The sequence below is a fragment of the Panulirus ornatus genome, chromosome 49 (genome assembly GCF_036320965.1).
Source record: "Panulirus ornatus isolate Po-2019 chromosome 49, ASM3632096v1, whole genome shotgun sequence".
In the NCBI taxonomy this organism is placed as follows: domain Eukaryota; kingdom Metazoa; phylum Arthropoda; class Malacostraca; order Decapoda; family Palinuridae; genus Panulirus; species Panulirus ornatus.
The window spans coordinates 2,860,329-2,874,906 of record NC_092272.1 but is presented as its reverse complement, the minus strand read 5'-3'; the positions used below and the strand labels follow the sequence as shown (position 1 = coordinate 2,874,906).

Genomic DNA, 14,578 nt, shown 5'->3' with positions numbered 1-14,578 from the left:
GGGTCTGTGAGGTTTAAGGGCGACCAACACGGGGGTTGTTGTGTTGAGGTTGCAAGTTATATATCACTACAGAAGATAGTAGAGAGAGGGACAGAGACGAGGTTCAAGATATATCTCTTTAGAAGATGGTAGAGAGAGAGAGAGAGAGAGAGAGAGAGAGAGAGAGAGAGTACAAGAGGACTGACCTGTAGCTGTAGAGTACGTGCTTGTAGCTGGGTAAGTGGCTCTTGTAAGCTGCTGGGGGTTGGATGTGGACGGACACTGGCTCAAGACGGTAGGGCACCACTGGGTCCAAGGAACCAGCGCTCGCCACCACCGCTGCCATCACCACCAGCGCCAACATGGTCGGTCAGAACGCCTCCTCCTCCTCCTGGTGGTGGAGGTATGAACGAACACGACATCAACACGCCGCAGGAAGAATGGGTCAAGGTGGCCCCCTGACCAGGTGGGGCACAACACACACACACACACATTTACATGGTGAACTACACACACACACACACACACACACACACACACTTACATGGTGGTCTAAGCACACACACGCACACACACACTTAAATGTTCACCGAAGTACACATACTTATACTTAAATGGTCAACTAATTACAAACTTATTCACTTAAATGTTCAACTAAATATACACTTATGCACTTAAATCTGCAACTAAATGTTCACTTATGCACTTAAATGTTCATCTAAGTACACACACACATACACTTAATATTCAGATATTTTTTTTCATTATACTTAATGGCTGTTTCCCGCGTCAGCGAGGTAGCGCAAGGAAACAGACGAAGAATGGCCCAACCACTCCTACACACACACACATACACACACACACACACACACACACATATATATATATATATATATATATATATATATATATATATATATATATATATATATATACACATATATATAAAAGCTTAATATATAAACCACAGAGTTTATTCACAAATATACATTCAATATTCAAGTACATGATATATAACCCACAGTATCTACACTATATACATTCCTGTGTATCTACACCCTGGCTAGGTAGATGTGCCCCAATCACTCGCTGATCCAATCCTAGTTCAAACCTTACGTTAACCAGTTACCACTATAACCCACTACTGTAATGGCTGTTATACCTGAACTGTCTTGTGTAGTTTCAGGCCAAATGGCTATTTAAATTCAGCAAGTCATTGTCCATCTATTATTCTATCTATTATTCACAAAATCCTAAGGGTCTATCAACTTTTAATCTAACAGACATGCAATATGAAAATTGGTCATATCTGTGTTTCATGGTAGAATTTTCGCCTGCTACTCTGAAGGTCCTGGGTTCGAATCCCCGGCGATGCATTCCTTTTTTTTTTTTCGAGAGGATGTGGGGTAGGGGGAGTGTAAGGAGTTGCTGGGGGGTTAGGTGGAGTGTAAGTTTATTACACATAAGAGAGAGAGAGATAAACCTGGACCCAGGATATCTAGCTGAGGTGGGGGAAAATCCCGCCCCTCGACAATTCGACGTCCAGGAAATCGCGCCAAGCCCCTCCGTTTCCTAAATAGGGATTAAGCGCTCTTTAGCCTTGCAGAAACACGGAGAATATTGATAAAAATGACGAGACTATATATGTATATCGTGGACATACCATAGGCGACACTCGTAACATAAGGATCAATGTACTAAGTGCAACCCCTTAATGTACACTCTTTGTGCCGCGGGAAAGCAATATAATGGCTTTAACCCCAGCCATCTAGGTGTTCATTGCCACATCATCATCAGAGCAAGATGCCCTGCGCTGAGAATTACTGATTATACGGTTCTCGATCCCCGGACCGCCATTTGTCTTCGTGTGTCAGTTGTCGACGAAATAACAAAGCACGCGGGGTCGCGCTAATGAGAGAAAACGTACGTAAACTTACCTCTTCGAAGGGTAACTCATCAAAAATGTCGATGTCTTTGATAACTCCCATGTAAGTCAAGGCCTTGAGGATATATTTGGAGGTAGGTGTGTAAAAGAGGTCCAATCACTAGATACCTAATATATACCCTCGTAACGTTCATGTATGTGGTTAAGATGTATTGCCAAAACGAAAAAAAATTAAATGCTATGCATTAAGGTTTTCCGGTTCGAAACATAAAGATTTAATGCCATGTTGCTTGCACGCATCGCTGCTTGTAAAAGCACATACCTGTTGTATTAACGTGTTGGCCGGGCATGCATCATAGATAACATCCTTGACGAATCATTATTTTCTTTTAAAAGTCGCCTGGTCTACACACACACATATATATATTTTGACAGAGCAATTTATTGATCGAGTGGGTGACATTTATTGGTACGAGTTTAATACTGTGTCACCAACAGTGCGAAAGGTCAACAGATGCTGTTACTAGTGCCAGCCTCTCAGTGCGGTACTAAAATACATCACGTTTGGACTTAATCTCAAACATACGATGGGTTTTGGTGGACATAAAAGAGACTGTGGTGTGGTGTGGTTGTGATGATGCAATGTGGTTTTGTGGTGGTAGGTTGTGATGACGTGGTGGGGTTCTGTGGTGCTAGGTTGTGATGACGTGATGGGGTTCCGTCTGTGGTTGTGTTCGATGGTGTGGTTGTGGCGCTGTGGCTGAGTGGCTCTGATCCAGTGCTATGGTGTGGCGGCGCTCAGGTGTGGTAGCGCTTGTGGTGTGGTTTCTGCGGTGGCTCACAAGCATTCTCCTTCCCTCGCACCGGACCAACGTCCAGGAGAGATCAAGATATTTACGAGTGGTGTCTGGGTCGCACGAGCAGGGTACTTGGAAGCCACTGCCCTGAGCACGAGAGCTGACGTCGACGAGGAGAAAGAAGAGATAGACAGACAGATAGATGGGTAAGAGACAGACGGACGGTGCATGTATAGAGGCCGCTCCTCCTCCGCCCCAAGAGACACACAGACGGTGCATGTATACAGGCCCCTCCCTCCCTCCTTCCTCCCCCCCCTCAAAAAAAAACAAACGCGAGGTTCTTCAACTCAGAGCAACTTCTCTCCTCCCTCCTCCTTCCTGTCTGACGAAGACCATCATCACTTTGCTGCGCCGATCGGGGTCAACTCCCATCACCAAACCCACGCGAGATGTGAATCCACCTCTGGCTCGTCCATGATCCCGGTCCCGCCAATCTCTCGACTTCCATTCAGAAATCTTGGCGTCCTGTCCAATCTCTCGCACACTATCATTCGCTGTCAATAGGCCTCAATCTTCGGGATCTCAACAGCTCTGGCTTCTTGGCGATGCATTCATTCGGCTGACACAGCTTTCTGGGGATGTCCAAACCCTGGACTTTCTAATGGCTATATTTTCTACACTCTGTCATTCGTGGAGTCTTCCCTTTCCCGGATTTTCAATCTTCGGACGCTCTATTTACAGGATTTTCGATCGCCTGGACACTACCTTGTCCGGATTCTAGATCGCCTGGACACTCCCTTGTCCGGATTTTCGATCATTTCGACGCTGCCTCTTATAGATTCCCGATCTTAGACAACTGGATATTTCTTGCCGAACTCCCGAGGTCTTTCAGTATCTCTGTCTTCTTCCAAGCTCCCGACTTGGTCCAAAAGCCCCTCAAGTTCATGCAGAACTCCCGACCATCCTTACTCTTACGGAGACAACGATCTTTACCTCAACGTATTCATATATTTTTTTTCCACGCTATCCCAGCTCGCTATCTTGTCCCTCCCCAAAGAACCTGGCTCAATCGTAACGACCAATCGTACGATGTCGAAATGACAAAGATCGTAAAACTCTTAAATGATCTACAGTTGTCATAGCCTTATAATCACATTTCACACACTGGGAGACTCACAATCTACAACCATACGATTCGGATTTGAGACAGTAAGTGATTCACAATCTACAACCTTATGATGGGGATTTTCAGATAGGGGTAATTCGCAATTCACCTCAGGGTTCAGATTTCAGACAAACCGCTCCCCTAACTACTACTAACTACCGCTAATGACCATCAGTAACAGCTACTTCCCTAGTGATTCGTTGTGCTCATTATTCACCGCTCGATAACCCAGATGACCCACCCCCTCATCTTCGCTCCGCCATGTCTGTAATCTCAGTAACAAGGGCCTCGCTGTACCGGGTTATATGGCCCTGGGAGACGCGACGGGCCCGGCTCCTGCCGGGGTCCAGATGGAGTTGCTGCAGCTGCGGGTGCTACACTGGCTGGGGCCAGGCGACGCGCCACCCAAGGTCATTGCCCTCGGAACATCGCATGGAATTCTGCAGTGGAGCGCAGGGAACAGGTTCTGGAGGCCCGATGGTGCAGATATTGCTGGTGGTGGTGGTGGTGCTATGTTGATGGTGATGGTGGTGGTGTTGGTGATGGTGGTGGTGGTGTGGGTGGTGCTAGTATGTTGCTGTTGGTGATGGTGGTGATGGAGGTGTTGGTGATGGTACAGCTGATGTTGTAGCTGGTGGTGGTAAACACTGACTGGGTCATGGAGGAGCCGCATTAAGGAATCTACAACAAGACTACTGTATCAGGCGTTTCTGAGAGAACGTGAGAGATATGTTGAATAGGTGTCTTCTGGTCTCTTATTCACATACACAAAAGTAGCAGCAGTAATAGAAGAAGAAATAGTAGTAGTAGTAGTAGTAGTAGTAGTAGTAGTAGTAGTAGTTGTAGTAGTTGCTGCTATCGTGGTGTCAAGGACCCTCAGTAACCGGAGAGGCAAGCATTAGCAAACCAGAATAATAAAAGAGACGCGGGCAAGTGGTGGTAGCGAGTTACGCCCGGGGAGAAGAGAAAGAGACTTCTTATCTTGGCACCAAAATCATTAAACGTGGTAGCAAGTCAAGTCTGGAGGGAAGAGCTCTTATCTTGGCACCAAAATCATTAACCGTGGTAGCAAGTCAAGTCTGGAGGGAAGAGCTCTTATCTTGGCACCAAAATCATTAACCGTGGTAGCAAGTCAAGTCTGGAGGGAAGAGCTCTTATCTTGGCACCAAAATCATTCACCGTGGTAGCAAGTCAAGTCTGGAGGGAAGAGCTCTTATCTTGGCACCAAAATCATTCACCGTGGTAGCAAGTCAAGTTTGGAGGGAAGAGCTCTTATCTTGGCACCAAAATCATTCACCGTGGTAGCAAGTCAAGTTTGGAGGGAAGAGCTCTTATCTTGGCACCAAAATCGTCCAGAGGCATTCAAGACGCAAGTTCAGAATGCCAGGAACCTAAATGGACAAAAGTCGCGTCACCTCCTCTTCTACAAGTTTCAGACTGTGAGAGAAAACATCGAACTGAAAGTAAACCTCATACGACTGTCTTTCAGTGGAACTTGAGACTCACGGGTGATTCCATATAGACAGTGACTGTCCATTTCTGAGCTGGATTGGATCAAGATGGCAGCGGCCTTTGAGGATACAACACTGTGTGTGATCTCTTTAGAATTTACCCACAAATTCCTCTAAGTCTTTAAAGGAAGAATAACTGAACAAAGGAAAAGTTATGTAAGATCTTGACAAAGACGTATGTCACCTTCAGTCTTCAGTAATTACAGTTATCTAGTTAGTGTTTCCTCATCATTTGGATCATTATAGCATATCATTTTTTTTTATATATATTTTCTCAAGGCTGTGAAGCTATAGAAAACGTATTACCTTCTGCAAAACACATGCCTCGCATGAATTGTTCTGCAGATGGCATCCCCATTGTTCAAGATGAACACTCGCTCATTTGGTCTTCCCGCATCCCGCTTCAGGTGACAATTAACACCTCTCGTAATTCAGACCTTCTGACATGTAATGTCTGAAGTCTTCAGCAACACAAAAGATGACTCAATCATCTTCATCACCTTCTGTGGCAACACAAACCTAGCGACTCCGTATCATCCCAAGACGGTGTTCTATAGTTTTCCATCATGTGTATCTCAGACTTGCGATCCAGCTGAGAAACACACAAACAAACAAAGAGACTTTGGAAATACAAGTAATCCTCATTCTCTGCTGTGATGCGGTCCCCCCCCCCCCCTTGCTAGAAGTAGAGGAGCAACGAGGTTGTTCTTGCCAGCCAATTGCCGGTCATAACTCTCAGGCCCTTCGTGTCGTCTGGAGCAAAAGCCTTCCTTATACAATGACTGTTTCGCCTCACTAACCACACCATCGCCTGGCAATCATCCACGACTGATTATTATACTCTCTTGAAGGTATACATCACCGGTACTTCATGGGGCTTTTTCTTCCTTCTTTTTTAGTATTTTCTCAAATACTTTTATTATTTCGCTCCATGAATATCTTCTAGGATGTTAGATCCTTCTGGTTCTCTTTCAAGTTTCAGGTACAATACTTCAAGCAGGTTGGAATTCTCTCTATGTTTGTAATGATTATAATCATTTCGTTCACTCAGATCTTAATTCCTATCATGTCCGTTCCTACAACAAGCAAAATATATTCACGTAATCTCAAGATCTCTTCGTAATGCTAGAAACATCTAGTTATCTTCAATATTATCCTGAAGATAATAAATTCATCTTTCGAGCTATTTGGGTCAGAGGAACTTCTTATCCAACATTCTTACGATGTTCTTTTTTTTTTTTCATGAATTCCAAATCACATTGTATTTCCACCTGATTCCCGGTAGTTATGAAGATAAACTGTTGCCCAATCCTTGTGTTATTATTTAAACGTGTCGTCGTCTGTAACTGCAGAATTGTGTGGTATCCAAAAAACATTTTATCTACAGCTTTTAATCTCAACTCTTACGTCTGAAAATCTATTTCACTCGCTCAACAGAGCTGTACAATGTTTTGTCTTCAGCTAACACACGTGACGAGATGCGTTTATCTTGTTCGTGAGGGAGAGGAAGAGAAAGAGGAGGAGGAAGAGGAGGTACTCATCTGTGCATATAAACGAAGTGTTGCTCATGGCCAGACAACACTGAGGTAATTCGGAAAACACCATCACCATCTCAACACTAAACAGACCGTCAGGGGAATTTCTACAACTCACAACACCGTAACTTTGGCATAGTTGTAGCACGTTTGATTGTTACAACCTCAGGTTCGAGCACACAGCTTCGAATATAATTCCTGTACAATGGCAAAAATAGGCTTAATAATTACGAGGGGAGATGCGTAAGTCTATCAAAAGGCTTACTGCGAGATAAAGATGACTAGACCAATCAAAATATCATATATATATATATATATATATATATATATATATATATATATATATATATACCTAACGTAGCCACAGGTATGAATCAGCTATATATAAGACCTCGAACAATTCAGGGAAAGACGAGTTCCACACTGACGGGTCATACTGTATCGAGACACAGAAGAAAAAGAAGAAAAAGACGAAGAGAAGAACGGAATGTTTGTTACTCAGCATTTCTCAACGTTTGAGATAATGACAAGCGAATCAGGAGAGCAATCGCCCTCCTGTAACACAAGACCAACCCAGGCGGAGACACCAGCGCCTGTTGTCTTTGTGAACAACGAAGAAGATTCCTGCTTTCCTACCCGTCCGCTACCAGTGTTCAGTAAGAGACGTCAACGCCGCTGTAGATAGTGATCCAAAAAACACACCATCCCCCTCGACTGACTCTTCTCTGGCTGATTAAATTACTGCATCCAGAGCCCCTCCCTCTCCTAGACGGATTTACAATTCTTAGTGTGCGTGTTCTGCATGCCGTCTTACCCCTAAATCAGCCATTTGCATTCAGCACTTGCTCTTGCTGTTGATCTATCGAGAGCGAGCCATGGATTTGTTAAGTCCACTTCTACAAGACAGGTATCATTCGTCTTTATTCCTGTCTATTTCTGTCTTTTTACGGTAACGTTGTGATACGCACCTGGACAGAGAGATAATTTTCTAGCTGTAGTGTTTATCTGTCTATTAATATACACTGAAATGGGCGTTGGGGCCCTCATTAAACCATTAGGTAAAGCACAATTACTGAATTCACAAGGCTTCAATTTTCCCCACCACAGAGGCCAGTTAATGTAGGCTAATGACCCTCCATTAGACAAAGCTTCATCCCAACAACATCTTACATAATTAGCTGAGGCGCTCATCACTCATGCTTCATGAGACTCATTATCTGTCCCTAATGAACTTTAATGACAAGATTAGCTAAGAACTTACCACACCAATTTCAAAAACACAAATGCATCACTGACCAAAGCCCCATCAGGCCATCAGCTGAAGTTTTACATTTAATGTCCTGTACGGGCTATCAAAACGTGGAATGAACTGAGCACAATCAGGTTGACGAAAAGAAATGTTAACTGTATCCTCAAGAATAAAAAAAAAACATCATAAAATGTATATATATATATATATATATAAATCAGAGCCAACACACACCGGTCTTATATGATGGGTCAGTGACTTTGTGACGAGCTGGCTAGCTGTGCTTATCAAACCATGACCAAACTGGTTCCTTTTATCATCATTAATCTCACATCTATTCTTATCTATCTATCTATCTATCTACTCACTTAACCGATGGCGGTACGTTTCATATGATCTATATCAGACGAGCGATAAGGATCCATCGACCTGTATGATGATTCTATTTGTAATGAAGAAGTCTCTTTTTTACATAAGGTTGTCTTCAGCTATTACTGCTTCTCTCTCATTCTCTGCTTCTCGTAAAGCAACACACACACACACACACACACACACACACACACACAGAGCACAAAGGCTATGGGGTTCTTCGCACTTACTATGGCGTCGGTAAACACCTTTGGGGCAAAGAAGGGAAGTTCCCCGTCTGACTATGAGGAATCCAACCCTCTTCAGCAAGAGCTAAACTTCCTGAATACAAGGGTTCGACCCCTTGAGTAAGAAGACTTAAACCCTTCGACTACGAGGTGTGTAGCATTTCATTTCGTGGGATCTAACCCTACAGAAGACTTAACCCTTCCAGAATGAGAGTTTACCCCTTTGAATACAAGGGACTTAACCCCTTCAGCCTCAGGACAAAGTACGACCAGGAGGAGGAACTTAACATAAACATTGTCTCGTATTTCTACGTTCTTTTTTTCTCGCTTTTTATGATCGTTTCTCTGTCCTTAACGTTGTTCACCTCCCGTCCTCTCTCTGTCTGTCTGTCTGTCTGTCTGTCTCTCTCTCTCTCTCTCTCTCTCTCTCTCTCTCTCTCTCTCTCTCTCCACCTATCCAGGAGTACTGGACACTGGCTACGGATTCGGGGCACGAACGATCAACAGGATATATATATATATATACATAAACACCCCCACCAGGTACTTTACCTTGACCCTCCCCTTTACAACCCCCCATCTCCATCTACAACCCTCCACCCCCCCACATCATAACGGTACAGACTGGTTCCCGCGTAAGTTAAGCCCAACCCCCAGTGTGCCCCAGGATCGATTCCAGCCACTAACCGACCCACCATCCCCCACCCCTGACTCTAACCCATGTGCACCTCCAAAACCCGACCATTGCATAGCTATCGCCACCACACCTGCCTACATCCTTCTACATCTACCTACCTACACCCTTACGCACCCACGGACACTCCTTTACACCGACATACACCTTTCTACACCCGAGGAGATCCTTTGACACCTACTCACTCATTTTTACACTACTCTATAATCCACCTAAACCCTTCTAAACCTCCCCCATACATCTTTCTAAACCCATCTACACCCTTCTGAACCCACATACATCCTTCTATACCCACCTATAACCTTCTGAACCCACCTACACCATTCTAAACCCACCTACACCCTTCTTCACCCACCTATACCCTTCTGAACCCACCTACAGAATTCTAAACCCGCCTACACCCTTCTAAACCCATTTACACCCTTCTATACCCACCTACATCCTTCTGTACCCACCTTCAACCTTCTAAACCCACCTACACCCTTTTAAACCCATCTACACCCTTCTAAATCCACCTACGCCCTTCTACACCCACCTACATGCATTTACACCCACCTACACATGTTCTCGTAATCTCCCAGTCATGTTTGCCAGGCCACTCTTATCTACTTAATGCCCTTAAACCTTCTTTAGTCTGACCACATTCATGACCTTATGGGGTTGAGTCGTCGTATTCAAAGAGTTGAGTCATCTTGGCTCATATTACTCCAAAGGCTTGGATCATCTTATACAAGGAATTAAGTCATTGTCCTTACTCAATGGACGGAGCCATCTCACTCAGTGGGGTGATGTCATCTTATTTCAAGAGGCTGGGTCATCTTAAGGGGTTGAGTCCACTTGTTCAGTGGGTTCAATCCTCTAACTCAAGGGGGTTTCTTCTTCAGGAAGTTTAGAGTCATCTTAAGGGGTTTATTTATCTTATGGGACTGAGACATCGTATTCAAATGGCTGTTCTATCTTGAGTAAGACGAATCAATAAACTCCTTAAATAAGGTGTTGGGTCCATCTTACTCAAGGGGGATTGTACTCAAATGAACAATGCCTGAACCCCTTTCAGTACGAGGATTAAGTCCCCCTTTATCTACGGAGATGTTAACCCCTTTTTATATACAACTCAACTCCTTCGTTATGAAGACTTGAAGCCTCGCACTCTGAGGAGTTCCTTTTCCTACTCAAATTTACACCTCGGCGATTGAAAGGTATCCATCCTCTCCCACTGAAAGCAAACTGCATCGTACTGGACTGGGTACAAGAGTTTGGAGGGTATAATACACGCAGTGGTTCCAGGGTTGAATTACTGTGGTTTTGAGGTTTGTGGCCTTGTGGTTTTGAGGTCAATGGCCTTGAGGTTTTGAGATTAATGGCCTTGTGGTTTTGAGGTCAATGGTCTTGAGGTTTTGAGGTTTGTGGCCTTGTGGGTTTGAGGTCAATGGTCTTGTGGTTTTGAGGTTGGTGACCTTTTGGTTTTGAGGTCAATAGTCTTGAGGGTTTGAGGTCAATGGTCTTCTGGGTTTGAGGTCAATGGTCTTCTGGGTTTGAGGTCAATGGCCTCGTGATTTGTTGGTCAGTTGCCTTGTGGTTTTCGGGTAAATGGCCTTGTGGTGTTTGGGTAATTACCCTTGTGATTTCAGGACAATGGCCGCTTGATTCTTACGGTCAAGGGCCTTTTTTCTAGGTTAATGGCCGCGTGATTCTTATGGTCAAGGGTCTTTTTTTTTAGGCTAAAGGCCTTGAGGGTTTTTGATCAATGACCTTCTTAAGAGTGGGCGGGCCCAGATACCTTACATGACTGTGTTAATCATGCCTTACAGACTCCACAATTCACTTGATATCTTTTTTTGTTCCTGTCTACACTTGTTCTTCACTTCTTCTCAAACCCTTAACTTAATACTATCACACTCCACTACGCTCACACACTTCACACTCCTTTCACACACAACGCACTTACTTCCTATCACTCTCACACACTTCACACTCCCTTCACACACAACACACTCACTTCCTATTACTCTCACACACTTCACACTCCCTTCACACACAACACACTCACTTCCTATTACTGTCACACACTTCACACTCCCTTCATACACAACACATCCACTTCCTATCACTCTAACACACTTCACACTCCCTTCACACACAACACACCCACTTCCTATTACTCTCACACATTTCACACTTCCTTTACACACAACACACCCACTTCCTATTACTCTCACACACTTCACACGCAACGCATCCATTTCCTACTACTCTCACACTCTTCACAAGCAACGCACCCACTTCCTACTACTCTCACACACTCCCTTGGGATAGACAATTGACTCCTATATAAGTCGTTGACTTTCCTGACGTACACGAACCGGGAGGTTTCCTTCATGAAAAGCACTTTGGCTTTTAGCTGGCGAGTTCCGGCACTGCTCAAGTCCCTTTGCTAAACACACGTCCTTCCATCTTGTCATCCACGGTCCCTCACACCTCTCGATTCATGAGGTGAGTTACTCCTTTTCAAGAGGTCCTCCACACTCCTAAGGATCCTCATTTTCGTCTTCTTTAAAACCCACAGTGAACCCATCTCCTTCTCCCTCATAAAAAGGAGTGACCCTTCCTGCTATTCCCATTCACTCATATCTAACCCCCTCATTTTCTGCCTCATAGCCTACACCTCAAATTCTACCCCTTACATCCCATCCCTCATGTTGGATCCCTCATAATCCATCCCTGACTACCATGCTGTCCACCTCGCTCCTCATATTACTCCACTTCCTCACACGTCACCAAGAGTTCTCGTCTCATTCTTCCTCATGGCGCAGGCCTGTGAGCTACGTCGCTCTAGTACTTACCCTTCACCCGCGCCGTAACTCCCACCTTGGCCACTCACTCAGTAACTCACCTGCAAAGAGGAGAGAAAAAAATAATGAAGGTATCATCTCAAGTATGATAAAAGATTTGTGTAACTTACAACCCACAACCCCGCACCACTCACCATCCACCTGCCAGCTGGTCGTTTCTAAACTCAACCCACAACCCCCCACCACTCACCATCCACCTGCCAGCTGGTCGTTTCTAAACTCAACCCACAACCCCCCACCACTCACCATCCACCTGCCAGCTGGTCGTTTCTAAACTCAACCCACAACCCCCCACCACTCACCATCCACCTGCCAGCTGGTCGTTTCTAAACTCAACCCACAACCCCCACCACTCACCATCCACCTGCCAGCTGGTCGTTTCTAAACTCAACCCACAACCCCCCACCACCCACCATCCACCTGCCAGTTGGTCGATTCTAAACTCAACCCACAACCCCCCACCACTCACCATCCACCTGCCAGCTGGTCGTTTCTGAACACAACAACACCCCCTCCCCCCTCCCACTCACCCCACAAGTGCTATGAGGCCACGACACAACAACTCCTCACTTGACGAACACCACTCGACCTTGGACACTCCTGTGTCATGTGTCGCACAACACACGTTGGCTGTGTCGAGGACCTCACAACACAAGTGACAATGACTTCACGGAAAATATATACAATCAACAACACGAATCTCCAAAAGTCTTTATATCTAGAATATCAAACTTTGGTCTCGTGGACTCAAAAGGTTATATATTAGGGACAATAAGGGAGATGTATGAGAGGTGTGTCGTCAGCTCAAACGACAGGTGAGGATGTGCAATGATACAACGACGAGACGTGAGGAAGGTAAGTGATGGGTAGGGGAGAAATGGGGATGAGTGTAGGTCATGATAGGCAAGATATAGTAGGTGATGGGAAGATATCTTGGAGGTGTACGGTTTGGAGGTAGAGATAGGGGGAGGGGGATGTTTGTAGAAGGATGACTGTGTGTAGTTTGGAGGAGAGGTGGGTGGCTGTGTGATGGAGGACGAGGGAGGAGATTATACAATTTGGAGGAGGAGGGGACCGGCTGTGTGATGGAGGACGAGGGAGGAGATAATACAGTTTGGAGGAGGAGGAGAGGCAGGCTGGTTGTGTGTTGGAGGAGGAGGAAGTTGGAGGTCATCCAGTTTGGAGGAGAGTGAGGGCGATGTGTGTTGGAGGAGGAGGAAGTTGGAGGTCATCCAGTTTGGAGGAGAGTGAGGGCGATGTGTGTTGGAGGAGGAGGAGGCCGCTCCTCCTCTGGCCTGGATAAGGATGATCATGTAGGCAGGTGCATGACGGGCAGCTTTTGGAGGGCCCCCTTCCCCCCCAGCCCCCCCTCCAGGCACCCCAAACCACACATGGAGGGAGGTGTGGGCCTAGAAGGACTGTGGGAGGGGGGGGGAGGGATGAAGGGGGGGGGTTAATACCACACATGGGATGGGGGTAGGTTGGGGGGGGAAGATAAATCTCTCTTCCCCCCCCCCCACTCCATGGGGGTGAGGGTGGGGGGGTCTTTACCACGCCAGGACATTGCTCCCTTAAACACACACACACACACACACACACATGAACAAAACCGAATTACATATACCGAAATTTATCTCCAATTCCATTCAACAACACAGCACAAAGTACGAAACGTACATAAAAAAACAATCATATATATATATATATATATATATATATATATATATATATATATATATATATATATATATATATATATATAAACATCTACCAATGGAGAAAAATCCTAAAGGAACGTGTTATTGCAGAGGCGAGGAAGGATCCGCTACAGTCATTGGGGAGGCAACACGCAGCAACACCAGCTCGGCTCCTCTACCATCCAGATGGTGTTGAACGATTAGCGTTTATTTCTCTCCCGCTCTTTAACCTGTCAAACCCTGGCGCTGTACGATATACGACGAGGAGCCCTGGCGGGCGCCCACAAAGGTTCCAATACGCCCAAAGAGCAATTAAAAGCCCAGGAATAGATTGTCTTCTGTTTTATTTTTCTTTACGAGGTGTTGTTGTCTCTCCCGAAGATAAGGATCTGAAGGCTTATGGCGTCCACAAGTCCTCCCTTGATTATAATATAGGTTTAGTGTTCGTGGAGTCTCTGGAAGCCACGAGCTTAAAAGTGGAATATGATTGAATTCGATTCTTCTGAAACTCCCTCAAGCCCAAGGCCTTCGAACCTCCAGCAAGAGGCGCGAAACCTGCCTTGACCAGCAAGGAGGATCTTGTTTACCTCCGTTGGGAGGAGCGGGAGGGAGGGAGGG

The 14,578-nt window shown here is 45.3% G+C and overlaps 1 protein-coding gene across 1 annotated transcript in view; it reads right to left on the bottom strand.

The window, feature by feature from the left end:
• Positions 1-14,578, bottom strand: part of Cht10 (Chitinase 10) — a 133,959-nt gene that overhangs the window by 59,205 nt on the left and 60,176 nt on the right. Inside the window, exon 2 of the mRNA XM_071690808.1 lies at positions 186-370. Coding sequence (XP_071546909.1) covers positions 186-343 — 158 coding nt within the window. The 5' untranslated portion in view covers positions 344-370. The remainder of the gene's footprint in view (positions 1-185; positions 371-14,578) is intronic.